Below are 19473 nucleotides of genomic sequence, written 5' to 3' on the forward strand. Positions count from 1 at the left end.
GGCGCTTACGTACCTTGGTGAAGACGGCCAGGTCAGAGCACGCGGTGGCAGGTCGGCGGCACGTGGCGAGGAGGGCTGCGGCGGCAGTGTCCCTCCGTCCGGCAGAGGGTTTGCCGCGGGCAGGTTGAATTTGCGGTCAGCAGGTCCACCACCTATCATCGACTGGTGATTTTTCACAGCTTGCCATCAATAAATACTTCTATTATAAGATTTTACTTATTCATTGCAAGTGCGTAATGCCATTACAATTTCACCGCACACTTTGCGGTCCCTGACGAATCATCAGAAAACACAAACACAATATATAGCGGGCAATTCAGAAACAGTTCAGCACAAGCACACAAACAGACAAGGCATCAGTCAGGGGTACCCCGTACCCATCTTCTGCTATATAGCTTACAGTAAGTGTGCGATTCATAACATGCTGGGTTTTCACCCACGGTGATACAATCACGGCTGGCTGCGACCAAGATTCAACAAACATCTACGCTGGCCATGTGGGTTAACCCAGCAATGCCCAAGCTGGAATTTCCCACGACAGCCAAGACTCATGGAATGAGTTGAATCTCGTCAAAACAAGGGCTAATAAACGGCTGGGAGTCTTCAAGTTTTCAAGGCACGCAAGCCGCGAAACAATGTTCCTTCTTCACTTCTATCATCAGCCTGTTCGGTTGGCTGGTTCGTATAGTTGCTGGTTCGTGAAGAAGTACTGCTGGCTGGTTTATGTGAGAGAAAAATATTGTTCTGGCTGGAAATTTACGATCGTTTACGACAAGCCACAACCAAACGAACATGCTGCATATTGATTCTGGCACTGGTTCTCTACATGTTGTCCGATGAGTCTGTCGAAGGTGAGCTGCTTCCCGATGAATCTGCAGGGCGCGATGTTGATCGAGTGTTGTACGAGCTGCAGTGGCTGCACTTGTGGCCAATCACATGAAAGTTCACCTCTGAGACCTTGTTGCAGTCGTTGCAAAGCACCCAAATCTGCCATTTTTTTCACACATAGGACAAAAGCTTTAGTTACATCAAATGAACCAGCATGGCTATATTATCTTCGGATCTATTCAAATGGCTAGCCAAAATAGAACAGAACGTCAATATAAGGGAGCTCCCTCCTTTAGGATGGTTATTATTCCACTAGCATAGATGATTCATCAGTATAATACTGCAGAGAGGTTTTCTAGGTAGGTTATGAAAAATGCCAATCAGTGAAGGTTTCTAATTTACATACCAATAACTAAGTTATGAAATAATTATCCTTTGGTTAATGTACTAAGCTAGCTGGGAGTTGGGCTGCATAGGTACGCCAGAAAGGAATAAAGAATACCTTGTACCGATATACAGGAGGCATGATTGTCGCTTCGATCTACAAAATGACAAGGAACTAACCATCAGTCATTCAGCAAGCACCAGGAAGCACCGTAATATAGTTGCCCAGAACAAAAAAAAATCAGCACACAATTGACCCTTTTCTTATCCAACCAAATGCTATTACTAATTTTACTATATCATCTCATCTGGAAGGAATGTCTCCTGATTGCTGAAAAGTTTTGTTTTTCTGGCATAGCTTCCAAATTATTTCCGGTAATAGACTGGAACACACATCCTAGATTCTGAATTTTAAGTTACTACCAAAGACTGTTTCTCTGTCATTTCACAAAAAAAAAAAAAAAAAAAAAAAAAAAAAAAAAAAAAAGACTGTTTCTCTGTCAGTATACAAGCTGCTATCATCAGAAAAGAAATATAGTACCTCTTGATCCAACATTTCCCAATGGCGTGTCAAGTCAAGAGCTGTTTTAGAGCATATTGGACAAGTGTATCTGTACAATCAAATGCCGATAGAAGTTACCATAAACAAAACTGTCTCAGAGAGTATGTTCAAAGAACGAAAATGAAGTATCAATATAATTCTATATTAATAAAGGTGTAGAGATTTACTTGTTATGCTCCACCATCTCTTCAAAACATGTCAAGTGCATTGTGTGTCCACAGTTAAGAACTCTTGTTCCTTGTAATGAATCAAATAGATACTGCAGAAATAGTTCCGGTTATAATATCTAGATAGCTTCAGAAGCAGCGCAAGCTATCGATGTTACCTCATAACAGATTGGGCAATTCTGCCTCATTGAGTTCTCCACACATTGATGGTTATCACGCAGTACAACAGAATAGCAAGACCCTGTGCATTGCAGAAAAGGAACAGGAAGAAATAGAACATGTAAGCATTAACACACAAAGAATAGACACATGCAGAGTTTTACCAGTGAACATAAAATTTAGAATATTGTTTCTTTGTTGCTGAATTTCAATCGCCCTAGATGGTGAATATTAATTTATACTGATACAATCTGCAGACATCAACTTGGGGGCAATGTTCGGCAAGGCGAGATTCCACGGTCGCCTAGGCGCGACTAGGCGCTGGGCGGAGGCCTACCGCGGCGCCTACGGGGGTAGGCGTACATCTAGGCGGTCCGCGCGCCTCCGCGGCGTTCCGCGTGCCTCCGCGGCGTTCCGCGACGCCTCCGCGGCGCCTGGGCGGCGAGTAGGCGGACGAGGCGGCGGCTGGGCGGGAGCGCGCGGGCGCGGGACTCTGTTTTCGCGGGCTGGAGCGCGCACGCGCGAGAGCGGGCGGGAGCGCGCACGCGCGAGAGCGGGCGACAGCGCGGGAAAGAAAGCAGCTGCGCGGGAAGGAAAAGAGCAGAGCGCCGGATTAGAGAGAGACAGAGACATAGAGAGAGAGAGGAGAATAGGAGAAGGAGATCCTCACTGCTGTCCGCCGCCGGTCTTCATCTCTCCTGCCGGTCGCCACCCGTAGCACCGGCGAAATTGGTGTCCCGCCGAGGCTCGTTGCAGGGAAGGGTGGAGGCGAGTCCAGAGCTCCTCCTCGAGCCCACCAGGGGAGGGAGTCACTGAGTCCAGAGGTCCTCGTCGCCGCCTTCGGCCTTCCACAAGCCCAAGGTGAGGTCTACCCACCCCCTGCTCCTCTCTCCTCTGCTCGACTGCTCCCTTCCATCTTCCTGCTCTGTACGCCTGTGTTGTTCTGCTGTGTGCGGTGTGCCTGTGTGCTGCTGCTGTTTACCTACTACCTTTGGACATCTGGTTGATGCTATATAATATGCCTGAATGCCTGTTGTTCTTGCTCTGTATCTAGCATCTATTATCTGCATCTGTGATGTACTAACATCTGCTATCTAATATGCCTGAAATCTGAATGATTGATGTCTGTTGTGTACCTACTATCTGCATGTTTGTAGATTGCAGCTTAATTTCTTGAATTGCTGTTATATGCCTTTGCATGTTTGTAGAATTATAGTTTCATATGCCTCTGCATTCTCTTCATGTAGAATGTCGGAGCAAGAAGTTGCTCCGGAGGAAGTGAATGTCCTGAAAAGGAATTCAGATGATGTGGGATGGGAGTATGGGTTTCTGGTGGATCCAAACAATAAGGACAAGGTCGAGTGCAAGTTCTGTGGTCATCGGAGCCAAGGAGGGATCCATCGGTTGAAGGAACATGTGGCCAATGTTGGAACAAATGCGAAGAAATGCAGAAAGAGCACAGATGAGGCTAAAGAGAAGTGCAAGAAATCGCTAGAAGATGCAAAAAAGAAGAGGAAGCAGCAGGCTGCTCGTGAACTAGAGCTTAGAGAAGAAGTGAATGTTTCTCGGGTTGGAACAGAGGATGATGAAGTGACTTGTGTTGGAAGTTCAGAGCCTCACAAATTAGGACCCATTGATAAGTGGACACGTGCTATTGATCCTAAAGCAACAAAATCTGAATCTTTGCAGCAACAGAAGCTGAACAAGGAACTTTGGAAACATGAGGTGCATAAATATATTGCAAGAACCAAGAGTTTGCTGCAAGAACGTGATGCTGAGAAGGTGAAGAATGGGTGCTCTATTATGACTGATGCTTGGTCAGATAGGAAGAGGAGAAGCATAATGAACCTGTGCACTAATTGTGCTGATGGATCTAGTTTTATCAGCTCAAAAGAGATGTCAGATGTGTCACACACAAGTGAAGTCATCTTTGAACTAGTAGACAAAGCTATTGAAGACATTGGTCAGGATCATGTGGTGCAAGTAGTGACAGACAATGCTTCTAACAACATGGGCGCAAAGAAGCTATTGGCTGAGAAGAGACCAAACATCTTTTGGACCTCTTGTGCAACTCACACAATCAATTTGATGCTCCAAGGAATTGGCAACATACCACGGTTCAAGAAGGTGATTGACCAAGCAAAGGCATTCACCATATTTGTCTATGGGCACACAAGAACATTAGAGTGCTTGAGACACTTCACAGAGGGGAAAGAGATAATAAGGCCAGGGGTGACTAGGTTTGCTTCAGCTTTTCTCACTTTGAACAGCATGCTAGAGAAGAAGGACCAACTAAGAAAGATGGTGGTTCATAGTAGGTGGGACACATTGAAGGATGTGAAGTCAAAAAAGGGAAAAGATGCAACAGCAACCATATTGAGTCCAACCTTTTGGAAGGATGTGAAGTTGTGTTTGAGTGTTTTTGAGCCATTGGTCAAAGTTCTTCGTTTGGTTGATGGGGATGTGAAGCCATCAATGGGTTTCCTATATGGAGAACTACTGAAGGCAAAAAGAGAGATCAAGGAAGCCTATGGCAATGTTGAGACCCGCTACAAGGAAGTTATTGCTATTATTGACAAGAAGATGAAAGGAAGACTTGATTCTCCATTGCATTTGACTGCCTATCTGCTGAACCCATACTACAGCTATGCTAACCCATCAATCTTTGATGAGCCAACAATAACAGAAGGATTTATTAGTTGTGTAGAGACTTTTTATAATGATGATGAGGACAAGCAAGATCAGACTGCCAACCATGAACTAAAGAAGTTCCAGGATAGAGAAGGACCATTTAACAAGAAGCTTGCAAAGGCTTGTGAAAAATATGATTACAACCCAGGTAGAGGTAACTCATATTACATGGCTGTTATCTATTTGCATCTATTATTCTATTGTAAGTTTGTAACTGACATTACATGGCTCATTTATTTCAGCATCTTGGTGGCGGTTGTATGGAACTGAAACACCAGCTTTACAGAAGATGGCAACAAGGATCCTATCTCTGACATCAAGCTCTTCAGGCTGTGAAAGAAATTGGAGTACATTTGAAATGGTTACTCTCTATCTAATGTCCAGATTTCAGTAGTAAACTTACAGGAATGGAAATATTTATATGCTCTATTGTTTAATTTGTAGGTACACACTAAGAAGAGAAATAGGCTTACTATAACCCGACTCAACAAATTGGTCTTTATTCAATTCAACTCCAAGTTGATTAATAAGAAAGAAAGGATAGTGTCAAAGAAAACCACTGATGTTCTCTTGTCTACTGACACAACTGAAGCTCAGGGTTTTCTGTATGAGGATGGAGATGAATGTGCAACAGTTGTCTATAGAGATGAGGAAGATGAGGAGATGGAAGGTACAGGGATACCTTGGTCTGTTATTGGAGAAGCAGTGGGAGCAGACCAACAACTTCAGCTGCGTAGAAGTGCAAGAGTGAGACAGCTTTATGAAGGAGAAGAATTTGACTCCGAAGAAGAAGAGTTTGATGAAGATGAGGATGAATATATGGAACCCTATTGAAGAAGATATGGCAGTGGGGCTTTATCATGTCATGTTTATCTTTTAATTGTATCTTTTAACTTATGAACTTAGAACTCCTGCAGTCTGTGCCTGTGTTCTGTACTTCTGTGTTTTGAGAACTAAATTATGTGTTGTATTGTCCTACTGGTCTGCTATGCATTTAATTTTCTTTGCTGCTACTGTTATCCCTACATGTTTGTGTTCTGAAATGGCTTTCCTTTGCTGCTGAGTGCTGATAATGTCTGATGGATAGGAGAAGGCTAAGATCATTCAGATAAGTATCTAACCTGTATCTTTTAACATGTATTGTTCATATGGTCTGCTGTCCATTTGTATTTAACATTTTAACTACTGATATGGTCCATTGTATTGCTGTAGGAACATCACATTTGTATTGTATGAACTATCAACTATGTATCAATGTATGAACTAAGCATGAATGTCACTTTTGTATCAACTAAGGTATGTCTATTGGACCTTATTTCCTTTTATACTATTCACTCTGCTACTATATTTAATTATTTATATAATTTATTCAGCTATATATATGCTGAAATACAAAAAGGGAAAAACGCCTAGAAAACGCCTAGGCGCGCCTAGGCATGCCTAGGCGCTAGGCGAGGGGTCACCGCCTTGAAAACGCCTAGCGCCTAAAAAAACCTTGCTTGGGGGCATGAAAATTTTTCATTAGAGACAAACAGGTGACATAATTTGGACTTCAATTATTTCACTGTTGTGTATGTAAGAACATTCAACTCAAAATCACCACTTTTTGTATGGAAAAACATTGAATCATCACTGTGGAGTATGGAAGAACATTCAACTCAAAATCACATATTCAAATTGGTTGAAGCAAAGCATACCACACTTTACACAGTGGAAGAAGTTTTCCTTGCCACCAACCCTGGTTGAATTGAGTGGACACATGATCAGAAATCAGCTTAATAATTTATATATCAGAAATGCTATACAACACACATGTGTTTTAGAGAAAAAAAAACACATCAATTTTTTCTCTCTTTTTTTCACCTCGCGCGTGTCGATCGCTCGGCTGTTCATGTTCGTGTGTGGACGAGTGTGATTAGCAGCGGACCCAAAACACATGTACGTGTTCGTGTGTGTTCGTGTGTGATTAGCAGCGGACCCAAAACACATGTACGTGTTCGTGTGTGTTCGTGTGTGGGCTCCAGGCTGTTCGCTTGGATCGATCGCTCGGCTGTTCGTGTGTGGAGACGGCTGACGCCTACGATTTGTGATTTGTCCTTCCATAGAAAAAAATTGTTTCTTGTGATCTATGAATCTATGATCTTGTGATTTGTAATTGTCTGGAGGTAGAAGAAAGCTGTAGGTAGAATGAGGATGGAGGATGTTGGATCTTAATTCTATGGTGTAAAAAAATTCATGTGTTGAAACTGCATAAAACACATGGTTGTTGGGTAGACAGACTCTTATATATTGGTGAAAGTTTCTGTTGTGCTCACCTGCATATGCCACAATCATTGCAATGGTACTGCCCTTTCTCTGTCTGTAAAAGAAGCAACATGCATCAGTTGGTATGAATGGTACAAAGCAAATACAAAAGCAATCAAACTTAAAACTTACATCATCATCATAAAATTTGCATGTATCACAGAAGTACTCTCCCATATTGACTCCACAGCTTATGCACACTTGTGACACCTAAATAGCAAAAATGAAGTTTCAGTTAAGCCCTTACGTGACATGAGCACTAAATAAGATTCTGCAGCAGTTTAAGTCATACTTGCTGTTCTGTTTCACAGAGTAGGCAAACTACCTGCAGGAATGAACAGAGTTAATCTTCCACAAATGCTGAACATAGTAAAGTCAATTAATTGTAGAAACTAGGAAAACATGGAAGGCTTACTTTTTTAACATCCTGACGACATATTGTATGCCGATCTCCGGAAGCCTACAGTGAAGAAAGAACCAATACATTTCAGATTTTTTTTTAAGAAAAAGAAGTGCTCTAGCAATAGCTGTTCTTTGCATATAGTGCCAAAATCAGATGATTCAATTTTAGAAGGCACAGTTTCATACACCCATTATGTTTCATTGCTCCAAAAATGACTGAAGGCAAAATTTAAGAAATCTACTGTCAAGTTCCCATTCCAGAGTGCCAAAACCAGACGGTTCCATTTTAGAAGGCACAATTTCGTACACCCATTATGTTTCATTGCTCCAAAAATGACTAAGGGCCTGTTCGGTTCCCGGGGATTGACGTCCCGGAACCGTTTCGGCCAGGAATGTTTATTTAAATTGTATGTAGCAGACTTCAGCAGGAATCGTTCCGGGCAGTAACGACTCCAAACGAACGAGCCCTAAAGGCACAATTTTAGAAATCTACTATCAAGTTCCCATTCCAGGAACCACAGATTCATAAATGTAATCTGCTAAGGAGATTGTTCCTTATTTCACAATTTATTGCATGAACACTACTTCTGTACACAGCAAGATTACTGCCACTGAATTCCATATTTTGATTCATCATGTACAGAATTTAACCAAAATGAACACAGTCAATATCTAAGACTAACAAAAGTATACAGCCAAACTACTGACCTTTCAGGTCACAAAATGTAATAAGTATGCCTATACCGTCCCCTTGGTGCAAACAAAAATGCATGCCAGTGTGCTAGCTAATTGGCAAGCACGCCAAAAGGTTCCCGAGTAGGCAAGCTCGCTAAGTTATACAGTACTGTTCTACTTACGAAAGAGCCGCACAACACTGATCTCTGCGAAAAGGAAAAGGGGACACCAGCTCACCGTAGCCTCGTTGTGGCAGTGGCGGCAGGGGAACACTTGGTTGCAGCACGGCGCCACGATCTTGCACCTCCGCCGGTAATGCTCGCACCTGCGGCAACGAGCAAATCTCTGGCGTGAGCGGATTATTAAGCACAGCGGAGCTAGGCCACCTTGGATCGGGAAACCAAAGGACGCGAACGAGCAAAATCAGGCAGCCACATGAAAACGAACACTGAGAGCATAGCAAATCAACCAGTCACGTGGTGCAGAGCGAGCGATTCAGCACCGGAAGGAGCGAATCGAGATTCCGTCGTCGGAAGCAAGGGAGCACGAATAAGGAAGGATTCAATTCAAGGCGCGCGCGGTCGCTCACCCGTGCTCCATCTTGCCCGCGTCGCGGCGGTCCACCGCCTCCCCGCCGTTATCGCCGAGGAACTGCGCTCCCCCCATCCCCGGCGGCGGCGACGGCGGAGAGGAGGGTGGCAGGGATGTAAATAGCGACGGCGAGCAGGGGCCTCCAGGTAAAATGCCGTGATAAAGGGAGGGTGCGGAGGCGCTGCTTTTCCTCTCCTTTTATTGGTCCATCCAGGATGAGTACTCATCGAGCCTCGAGCTGGGCCCCACCGCTTTGATTGCTAACTGTGCCCGACTGCCCGTCTTCCAATCTCATTTTTGCAGCGGAGAAATTAGTCTCGTCAAATATTATTACATGAAAAAATGGATTAAAGAACATTGTAAAGTGTTTACGATTAGTAAATCCTGCAACTTTTCCTTTCAGCCTTCGTGTTTGTTGTTGATTCGTTGGTGCTGTCACAACGAAGGGAAAGAAGATAAAATAGGATAAGGAGATGGGATGCACAACGGCATGGGCCGTCGCACGCAAATCACCGGCCTAGTCATCATCGCCACATCTTTTGGCTTCCTTCTCCAGCTGCTGTTTTTATACTCCATTTGATACTTTCCTTGCACCCTCTTTTTCTACTCAATTTAGGCCCTGATCGCCTGCAGTGCAATCATGGACTCATGGTGGTACAGCTGCAGCCGAATCTAAACTGTTTAGCACTGCATGGCTGCAGCAGGGTAGTACTGCCTTTGACTGTTGCCTGATGCTGTGTTCTCACGACGGAAACGTGGTGCTGTGGTCTGGTCTCATGTCTGCAGCAGCTACAGCCTAATGACTGCAGCCGATCAGGCTATTAATCCAGATTAGACTGGATGAAACCGGATAGAGAAGAGTATTAATATTGTTAGTTCTGTCGATGATATCTCCAAGGATGAATTTATAAATAAATCAGATCTTCGATTTTAGAAAGTGTCTAGTCAACCATGCGGTGAACATGGTTTGTACGATCATATTATTGATTATTATCCAGGTTGGACACACTCACAATACAACATCTAGGTATCGGCTATAACAATGAGCAGCTAAATATTTTATGGCTCTGAGATCAATGTTGCCTCATTCAGGTCGCATCATCGGCCAAAACATGCCACACAATAGGGATATGCAACCTGATAAATGGAAAGTTAAGATGTCAACTCTCCCTGTGTCGAAACAATGAATGTTTACTGTTTACACAATTAGGCTTGATGGGTAAGACTCTGAGCCATTCAGTTTTGTTTCATGCGTACTGTAACAAGTTATGTTCTATTTTCAGATTCAAAACCACTGATCTATCATGGAGAAACTAAACAAACCTCGATAAATGCCTGGCAGAGTGAAAGGAAAAGAGCGGATTCATTGCCACAAAGCATCCTCCGCATGGCGTTGTATCTAACTAGAGAGTCGGAGAATTGCTTGTAGTCCCTGGAACACCTCCTGGGCAAGGATGAGTTTCAAGCTCAATGGCGCACACGGTCTTAGCTCATTCATTGCTGCTAAAATACCTGCAGACAAGAGTTTCAAAACATGACGTGTCAACATGCACACACACCAGTTAACCACAAGTTTTGTTCGAGTAGAGTGACAGAAGCAAAATACTAAGAATGATTGAGCAGAACTTACCATTAACAAACACTGCAAGAGGTGGATGCTCATTAAAACAGAAGGTGGAGTCACATCATCAGAAGTCTCATCCACAACTCCATTTGCTACAAAGGCAACAGATGGCATCACAACCCATTGAACCCAACGGTGTGAATCCGAAACGACCTAGCTTGGTAGAAGGTATTACAATGTCAGTAAGATGTTATACCAATAACGTTGTAAGACACAGTCAAAAGAACTAGAAAGTTGGTTGAAAAGCTCAAACAGCACGGTAAACTGAATCCAGTTTATGTTGATCTAGACATAAACAGTATTTCAACATCCATAATGGTTGCAGAAAACTGCATCAGCTGAAAATTTCATCCACTGAACTCTCATTCTTTGAGAATAAATTTAGAACTGCACTGCCAAATGCCGATAACAGCATCAATAGTATCGCATTTAGGGTCACTAACAAAATTATATAATTTAAACACCAATTCCTTTTCAAAGATTGGTGGAAGGAGGCCATGGAAATCTAATCCGACTAAACCAAGACCCATTGCACAATACTTCAACATGGAAGTGTATCAAATTTATGAATGAAACCAGACATCGCTGCTAAATCTTGTATGAAACCACAATCGAGATAGAAAAAGGATCAGAAGCCATTCCACCATTCCTTACCATGCATTATTCAACAATGCTGGACAAAGACCCACCTTCTGTTCTGTTTGGTATCATAATTTGAAGAGTGGTGAGGTGATTACTAACTTGTTGTATTGCCCAGCTGAAAAGCAAGCCACCGTCATAGTTCTTGTCATTTCCAGATTTATCATTGTTAAATATTGCTCGATATTGATTAACAACATCAAATAGATGTACATGTGGCAAGTCACCATGCCTTTGAGGTAATCATAAACATTCCTTTAGTCCAGATCTTCAAGGATCCCTGAAAGCTAAAGCTTCCCTGCACCTCAGGAACTAGAAATTATATCAGAGTTAAGATGAAGATGCTCAAATCATATTGTCCAAAACATTTGACTGCACGATGTAAGAAAGTAGGAAGAGAAATATCATTACAAAAAATTCTGCATTGCCATTATGGAGAACTCATGAGCACTACTGCAAATCAAATATACTTGGAGACGTAGCAGAACTCACAGCATTATAAATTGAACCCCAAAAAACGTAAAAGCAGAATGTCTCTTGAAGCCTACTCACACAAAGAAAATTACATGAAAAAATTCAGAATACCTGTAAGCGCAATTCTGACACACTGAAAACTCCAAATCAACACAGATGTGCTACAACACGGAGGCACTCAGGTAACTGTAGAAAATGAAATTGCTACGTTAGGTACATTTGTGCTCAAGATGGGATAAGTCAAGCAATTTGGGGGTGAGACGAGAGTATTGGATATAACAAAGAACTAAGCTACACACATAACATAATCTCTACAATGCAAAATGGTCATAAATAACCCTTATTACACTGGCATCTTCACCTGAATATTTGATCGAAGTTTCTGGAGAAGCTGTGAAATTAATGATTGTACTGCATGACTTCAGCAGCTAATCCTGGGATAACAAATAAACTTCAATTGGAAAAAGTACTCCCTCCGTTCCAAATTATAAGTCGCTTTGACTTTTTTGGTTCATCAATTTTGCTACGTATCTAGACATGTTATTATATCTAGATGCATAGCTAAATGGATGTACCAAAAAAGTCAAAGCGACTTATAATTTGGAACAGAGAGAGTAAATGATTAATATAAAAGCTAATGTCAAGATCTGCGATAGCAATCATGTTACACAACTTACTCGGGATGCAATTTCGAGGTTTTGCTTAAAAAAGCTTCTAGATCAAGTGCTTTATCATAGTTACCATTCCACACCTACAAGCATAAGCTTACTGATTACCATGCATAATTCAGCAACAATACAACAGCTAAAAAAACTATGGAATACTGAAAAGTAAATGAGTATATCAATAACAAACAACTGAAACAAGAACTAAAGAGACAAGGGAATGGTAAGATAAAATGCATACGTGTCCATCAATTGTGGGATTTCAAGAAAGTCAAGCAATGTAATATGGTTGGCTAGTAATGTTTGATTTAGCTTCCTCTCCTCCAAAATTTACTGTGCAGACTTAACAAACTCAGTGCAGCAAGATGTTAAGTTTGGTATCACTATCGACAATGGTGCATAAAAAAACATGATTAAACATTTCACATCATTCCTTCCGATGAAGCATGAATCACAGAAATATATAATGTTAGAATACCACATAGAAAGAAAAAAAGGCAGGATAATAATAAACACGTAATCGATTTCACCCTGTACCTTCCAGTATTGCTAGACTGAAATCAAGCAATCATCAAGGCTTTCACAAACTCCAATGTTATATTGTTATCGAGAAAAATAAACCTTGTTTCGGCATGTAAACATAATATGGATGTTTTGACAATTTAATACAGTATCTACCCAACAAATATCTGTGATGGGTAAAACCTTTAAATTTGTAGTGATCCTTTCATGAAATTTGTTTAAACATATTATTGGCCATACCAGGTGCTAAAGATCATCTAATTGACATCCTACTGTTTTAAGGGTATTTCTGTTCTGATACACATATGTGAAGATACTGACATTGTATGTTTTCACCAATAATTAGGCGAACTATATGAGCCCTTTCCTTTCCTTTTAGTTACACAAAAGTGGTTCCGCTAGAATCATATTTTGATCTACATCTATATGATCATGATATTGTGATCAATAACAATACATTGCAAAATTCAACTAAAAAATAACTAAATTGCTAGCAGAATTGCATTTCCACTTGAGAGGCAACCACGTCTCTGGGGTCAGGCAACAATAACAAGATCTACTTGCTACTACTAGCATAAAGCAGTATTGTTCAATCCCTCCACCAGCATTCATCCGATCAGTTGATTTTGCATATGACTGCGGAAGACCTACTCACTTATCCACATGGAGCAACAACTTCTAGGGGGCAGACAGTAGAAGCAACGAAAGTGGACAGTGATAAGGGAAATAGAGAGGGAAAGGGAAATGGAACAGAGGAGCTCGGTTCATACATATCCGTCCGATCCCATTCCATCGGAAGGGGACGTGACCGTGGCCGGGATCAGAGCTCCGGCGCTGACCTCGCCCCGATGCGACGCGTCGCGAACTGCGCCGCCACCACGCCGCCTGCTCCTAGGCGAGCGCGGCAAGTGCGGTGTGGTGCGCCGCCGCCGAGGCCCAGATCTCTGAACGCTCGGACCCATAGAAGGGACGGCCAAACTATTCGGCCTAAATAGCTCAAAGCCCACTTTCTGACCCAAAGGGCCCAAGATCTGCCAAGAAAACAAGTGGAAGCCGACGGGCTCCATCAAGCTTGGGCTCCAGAACGCCGACGCCTCTAGGGTTTCTTGCACGCGCAGATGAAGCGGCAGCCACCACACACTCGCGGCGGCGGCGGCGGCGGCGACGCGCCGGCCGGCGAGAGCGGAAGCGGAAGCGGCGGAGGGTTCAAGAAGGGGAAGGGGAAAGGGAGGTGGGGCGGCGGGAGTCGGAGGCGGAACGAGCAGCGGCTGGGCGTCGGCGGCGGCGGGGCGCTCTCCCTCGCCGCCTTCGCCAGCGCCAAGTCCCGGAACACCGGCTACAACCCGGCCCTCATCAGTGAGTATCACCACCTTCCTGAGCTTGCTGGCCGCAGTTTGTAGCGTGGATTAGCTAGCTAGCAACCGCTGCCGTGTGCACTTGGGTCTGCTTTTTTTTTCTTGGTAAACTTGCTACCATGGATCATTGCATTGGCTTCCTGAGTAATAAATCATAGCTGACAATTAATCAGCTGGTGTCGGTGAGGCATTCGGTTCAATTTACTTGAAATCATATCATTCACTTCTGAGATTTAGAGGAATTTGAGAATGATAATATACTCGCAGCTGACAATTAATCTGCTCGTGAGAATGATAATATGCTCGCAGCTGACAATTAATCTGCTCTTACGGCGAGGCATTTGGCTGAATTTACTTGAACTCGTATCATTCATGCTGAGGTTTAGATAGATTCGAGAATATTGGTACACATGGTCACACATTCTTCCTTTGTTAATGTAGTTCTTTTGTTATAATTTAGACAACTGAATGATGCATGAGAGATTAGATAGACCAATAAGTTCTCATCGAAACCTCATTTTATGGGCTCTAGTTTCATGTACTCAACGGTTCCAATTGAATCTGAATCCATACTTGGATCACTTTACCTTGTGGAGGAAGAAATGCATTCCAATTTCGCTATGGAGCATTGCAAAACTTATGTCCATATTAAAAGGAGAAAAATTATCTACCCAGAAATTCCATCCGTGAGCCCAACTACCCGCTCGCCCAAGCCGCGCATAGAGGTGCTGTTTAGTTCCTCTCATTTTGCAAATTTTTTCAAGATTCCCCGTCACATCGAATCTTTGGACGCATGCATGAAGCATTAAATATAAATAAAAAATAAAACTAATTACATAGTTTAGACGAAATTCACGAGACGAATCTTTTAAGCCTAATTAGACTATGATTGGACACTAATTGCCAAATAACAACGAAAGTGCTACAGTACCATTTCACCAAAAATTTCACCAACTAAACAAGGCCAGAGTCCAGGACATATTTGGCAATCTGATCGCAGCTACTGTTGCCTCCATAAGGTGCGTGCCGTGGCGGACTGGCTGTTGCAGATGTGAACGGTGCGAACAACCTGTGGCGCCAGCAGGTCAAAGTCGGTGGGGGCGTGGAGTGTGCAGTCGCCATGCAAAAGTTCCAGGAAGAGGTTCACTAGGGTCTTAGATCCCGTGTGGTGGCCTCAATGTTTTTTTAGGCGCTAGGCGGTTTCTAGGCGGTGACCTATCGCCTAGCGCCTAGGCGCGCCTACGCAAGCCTAGACGTTTTCTAGGCGTTTTGACATTTTTTTTTATCTCAACATATATAGCTAAAAAAATAGAAGTTCTAGGGACTAGAATGTAAGAAATCAGTAAAGGAAATCATAGCAAGAAAATTTGTAGATTTTTTTACAAAGTGGAGGGGCAAGTCGCAAAATCGCTCTGTCTTATCCACATCTCATCTGCAGCCCGAGCAGTGCGTCTTCTTTCTCGGGACCTTCTTCTCCCTTCTTTCCCGTGACCTCTCTCTCTCTCTCGTGGAAGCCGGCTGCAGGCAGGCAGGCCGTAGGCTCAGCCTTCATGCGTTGCCGCAGCTTCGCCTCGCGCCCCCACGCCATCACGACCCAAGGCCTGCCTTTCCTTTCTACTCCCTTCCCCTCTCCTTCAAACGGATGCGCATCTGATGGGATTGGGAGGAGGGATGCCCGGAGGAAGCGGCCCGGCAATGGATCCGGCGGCGCAGCTCCCTCCCTCGGGCGGCGCGGCTCCTGGATCTGGTGGCACGGCGCCTATTCTCCGCTTATCCCCCTAGGTGAGGCGTTACCCCTCCGCCCAGCGCTGAAGTGCGCCTAGGCGAGCGCGGAATCGCGCCTTGTTTTTCATTGGGTGGCCTAGAAGTAGAGTGCCTAGGATGGATGTGGCCAGAGTTACTCTGGAGTCCAGCAGTGGGCGCCAGGGTGATGGTGGCTGCATCGGCGTGGGGACGTAGTCCCCTCTGGTCGCTGCCACGCACACTGGAACACCTCTCCACTGGAGAGCCGCTGCGCATTGGAGCTCACAAGCTGTGTCGTCCTCTCTAATGGCGCATCTTCGACTACGGGAGAGAGAGGGAGGGAGGGAGAGGGAGAGGGAAAGGCTCGGCCAAGTCCATGGCACATGCGCCGACACGAGAAGAGATAAGGATGGAGAGCATCTGTAGTTTTTATTCCAAGGAGCAGTGGAGAAGGCAAACCACGTGTCAGATAGAGAGGACGAAGTGTGGGTTAGTGGGTATTCATAATTATCTCATAGTTTCATGTGCAAAGGATACAAAGAGTTTGTAGTACTGGCAAAATGCCTCTTTGGGTATTCTTGCCTTTTCTCATCATCGGGGGAATCGGTTGCACGAATGTGGAATTAGCTTAAAACATGTTGCGGGTCCTACTCATCTCTAATTTGTTGCGGGTCCTACTCATCTCTAACTTGTTTGAGAGTTACCTCTAGACTTTTCTTTTATATCAGATATCCAATTATTACCAGATTATAATTGCAAGGTACAACATATTTGGAAAGGTGCAGTTTTGTATCTCCTCTGTTGAAGTTTATACTATATTTTACATACAATATATAAATTGAGGTTTATTGGGTTAGAGCTATGTAATTATATTTTTCCAGGTGCATCGCACGGACACATTTTGCTAGTAAAGATTAAAGGATAGAGAGAGCAGTCGTGGCTATTTAATGGTTAAGTAGACAAACCTCAATAGTCAATACTTGGAGGTGTTAAATACACACATACCTGTTTTCAAAAGTTCTCTGTCAAATTATTTGAGTTCCTGCCAGTACTATTTTAATAGGTTTCCAAATATATTCATGAAACCATTGCTCTATATTTGCAGAGAAGCAAAGGGAATTCTACAAGAATGCTAAATTAATTAGCAAGTACAAAAAGACAAAGAAGCAACAAAGTCAGTCAAACAACCATCCAGAAATTCCAATCCATGAGGTAATTCTGCTTACAGTGATAGGAGTTAGACCAAAATGGTGAACATTTTAGGGCGGAAGTTCGAAACAGCACAATTGTTCTGGATCTTCAGAGACAAATACAACTCATTTTTATGTGATTCCTTGCAGGATGGTGGTGACACTGCCCAAGATGTGCCAAAGCCATATCATAAAGGCAAGAAGGGTACTCCGCATAGTTTGAAGGAAGAGTATGAGAAAAAACGTTCAGAGGATGAGAAGGCTAAGAAAGAACGGGATGCAATAATTCTGGCGAAGAGGGAACACCGGGAGAAGTCTGAGGCAAAGCGGAAAGAACTGAGGGAGAAGATGTTCAAGAAGACAAGGTCTGGACAACCTGTGATGAGATACCGGATCGAGCATCTCTTAGAGGCTGCACTGAGCAAATAACACGATACCACCATTGCCTTTCGAGACCAAAGCGTGCTAGCAAATTTTGTAGTTACGTGCAACCATTTGTTTGTTGTAACCGACTTTTGTGGCTTCATCATTGTATATATCTTTTGGATTTGATCATCTCACTCCGGAGTTCTCTGCTGTTGGTACCGTGCGCTTCCATTTTTGCAAGTGATGTAATGGCTCTGTTCGGCTTATCTTATAATTTGCACTATTTAGCTTGTTTTTTTTTTATCGGAATAGTATTTTTCTCTCATAATAATTCAGCTAGAATAGTGTTTTTTAGTTAATTCAGTCAAGTTTCAGCAAGCCGAATAGGGCCAATATGAACTGAGGAGACCTGGACTGCTCAAAACAAATAATCGTTGATTCCATTAACTATCAGTTTTAAGCTTGTTGAGCAAATGGGCTTGTGACTTTGCTGATATCCCATGTCCTTTGTCAGGAAAGTACAAATCCAATTACCATATTCTTCGTAATATAGCCTAACCGCCATTCAGATAATAGACATTAGCAGAATTGAGCCATTTGTTGACATAAATAACGAATGCTAGTTGTAGTAAAATTCTAGAGTACTTTACGCTTGAACTTCAACAGTACTTTCCGGCGAACGAATAATATTTTTTTCTCACACCAAATCATCATTGGCATAAGCTAAATTTCAGTGAAACGTCAGAGGCAGCCAGCCTCGTGTTCCGCATTGGCACGGTGGGGCTGTCGCTGGCGTCCGCGATCGTGACGGCCGCCTCGACGCAGTGCGTGTACCGGGACAACGGCGTCCCCGTTGGCATCATCATTCATCTCCCGTCGTTGCAACTTGTCTCTAAACATCTTGCACAGGAGCGGGAACAATTAATACGGCGGTACATCGTTCCAAACGCAGGCGCCTGTGTACCTGCTGCGCTCATCAAGTCCGCAATTGGGTGAGTTTTATACAATGAACCTTGGGCACAAGGCTTCGCCCCCCAACAGTGAGCTTTTTTCATGATTTGGCTACCTCAAACAGGGCTTTCAATTATTGAGCGAGCTACGTCTAGCACACCGGGAGGTAATGATGCTCCACCATGGAGCCGTCATCCCATCATGTTCGCAAGTACTCGTCCGTTTATAATTAGAAAAAAGAATACGTACAATAGAAAATAATACAATTCTAAGGTAGTACCAAGTTAGATTGTATTAAATTTGACTAACTATATATAAAAAATATTAATATTTATATTACCACATAAGTATCATGGGATGTATTTTTCACACTATATATGTGTTTGGGGTCATAAACATTAATAGTTTTCTTTATATATTTGGTCAAACTTTAAATATGTTAAGGAGAACATACTTAGGATTGTATTTTTTAATCGAGAATTATTTATTTTTTGACAAAAATAGTACGTGGCTCCTCGTTAGGTACATGTCTCGGTCGGGGCGTCGTCGCAGCCCTCAAAGACCTCTCTATCTTTGCACCCTCTGACCGTGGCACCATGTCGCTTCTCACGCAAGTAGTGGGGTCACGCTCCTGGCTCCTGCCGAGTGATGATCATCATAGGTCAAGGGTCTCCTTCTCCACTAGCTTTTTCGGATTGGGAAAATCCCTCTCACGTCTTTATTATGATGACGATCGTTGCTGACACAGTTTAAATAATTGAATAGCTAATACTATCTCCTTCCCGGAAAAAATGTAATGCTAGTTCTATCTCTAGTCAATTGTCTAAAATTTGACCAAAATTATAAAATAGTATCAAGGGACATTGAATTTATATTTATGCAAATCTATTCTACAATGATTTAATGATATTTAGGGTCTGTTTGATAGAGCTCCACCAGCTCCACATCCACCTAGATCTTTGTTACACATACGATAACATTTTTATTTTAAGGTCCATATCATCGTATGTGTAATTTTAATCCAAGGTCTTTGTTACCGTCACTACGTCACACAGGGTTTGTAGGGGTGGCTCAAGACCATTTATAGGGGCGGTTTGGCCAGCCGCCCCTACCAAACCGTCTCTTCAAATCATGTATTTGTAGGGGCGGTTCCCAGACCGTCCAGCCGCCCCTATAATACC

At 43.1% G+C, this 19473-nt stretch overlaps 3 protein-coding genes and 1 pseudogene across 5 annotated transcripts; 2 read left to right on the plus strand and 2 right to left on the minus strand.

Moving 5' to 3' along the window:
• Window positions 1-356: 356 nt before the first annotated feature.
• LOC136502592 (E3 ubiquitin-protein ligase MIEL1-like) lies at window positions 357-8945 on the minus strand. The gene is made up of 12 exons (XM_066497843.1): window positions 8762-8945; window positions 8410-8497; window positions 7511-7555; window positions 7388-7420; window positions 7228-7305; window positions 7107-7150; window positions 6489-6529; window positions 2100-2182; window positions 1942-2033; window positions 1754-1823; window positions 1331-1369; window positions 357-987 (listed from the first exon to the last, which is right to left on the minus strand). The coding sequence occupies exons 1-12, from the start codon at window positions 8836-8838 to the stop codon at window positions 823-825; spliced, it is 855 nt and encodes a 284-aa protein (XP_066353940.1). The 5' UTR covers window positions 8839-8945; the 3' UTR covers window positions 357-822.
• On the plus strand, window positions 2702-6274 carry LOC136502591 (uncharacterized). 3 transcript variants are annotated; one of them, XM_066497842.1, is made up of 4 exons: window positions 2702-2961; window positions 3348-4945; window positions 5034-5152; window positions 5236-6274. In XM_066497842.1, the coding sequence occupies exons 2-4, from the start codon at window positions 3349-3351 to the stop codon at window positions 5623-5625; spliced, it is 2106 nt and encodes a 701-aa protein (XP_066353939.1). In that variant the 5' UTR covers window positions 2702-2961; window position 3348; the 3' UTR covers window positions 5626-6274. The 3 variants fall into 3 exon arrangements, with proteins under 3 accessions (XP_066353939.1, XP_066353937.1, XP_066353938.1); XM_066497840.1 differs by lacking the exon at window positions 2702-2961 and having other exon boundaries at window positions 2999-4945; XM_066497841.1 differs by lacking the exon at window positions 2702-2961 and having other exon boundaries at window positions 2999-4939.
• Window positions 8946-9066: 121 nt separating the features above from the next.
• On the minus strand, window positions 9067-15630 carry LOC136503485 (uncharacterized; annotated as a pseudogene).
• LOC136502594 (rRNA-processing protein FYV7-like) lies at window positions 13689-17631 on the plus strand. Its single transcript, XM_066497844.1, has 3 exons — window positions 13689-14043; window positions 16891-16997; window positions 17126-17631. The coding sequence occupies exons 1-3, from the start codon at window positions 13806-13808 to the stop codon at window positions 17402-17404; spliced, it is 624 nt and encodes a 207-aa protein (XP_066353941.1). The 5' UTR covers window positions 13689-13805; the 3' UTR covers window positions 17405-17631.
• Window positions 17632-19473: the final 1842 nt, after the last annotated feature.

Source organism: Miscanthus floridulus, chromosome 14 (genome assembly GCF_019320115.1).
Source record: "Miscanthus floridulus cultivar M001 chromosome 14, ASM1932011v1, whole genome shotgun sequence".
NCBI classification, from domain to species: Eukaryota; Viridiplantae; Streptophyta; class Magnoliopsida; order Poales; family Poaceae; genus Miscanthus; species Miscanthus floridulus.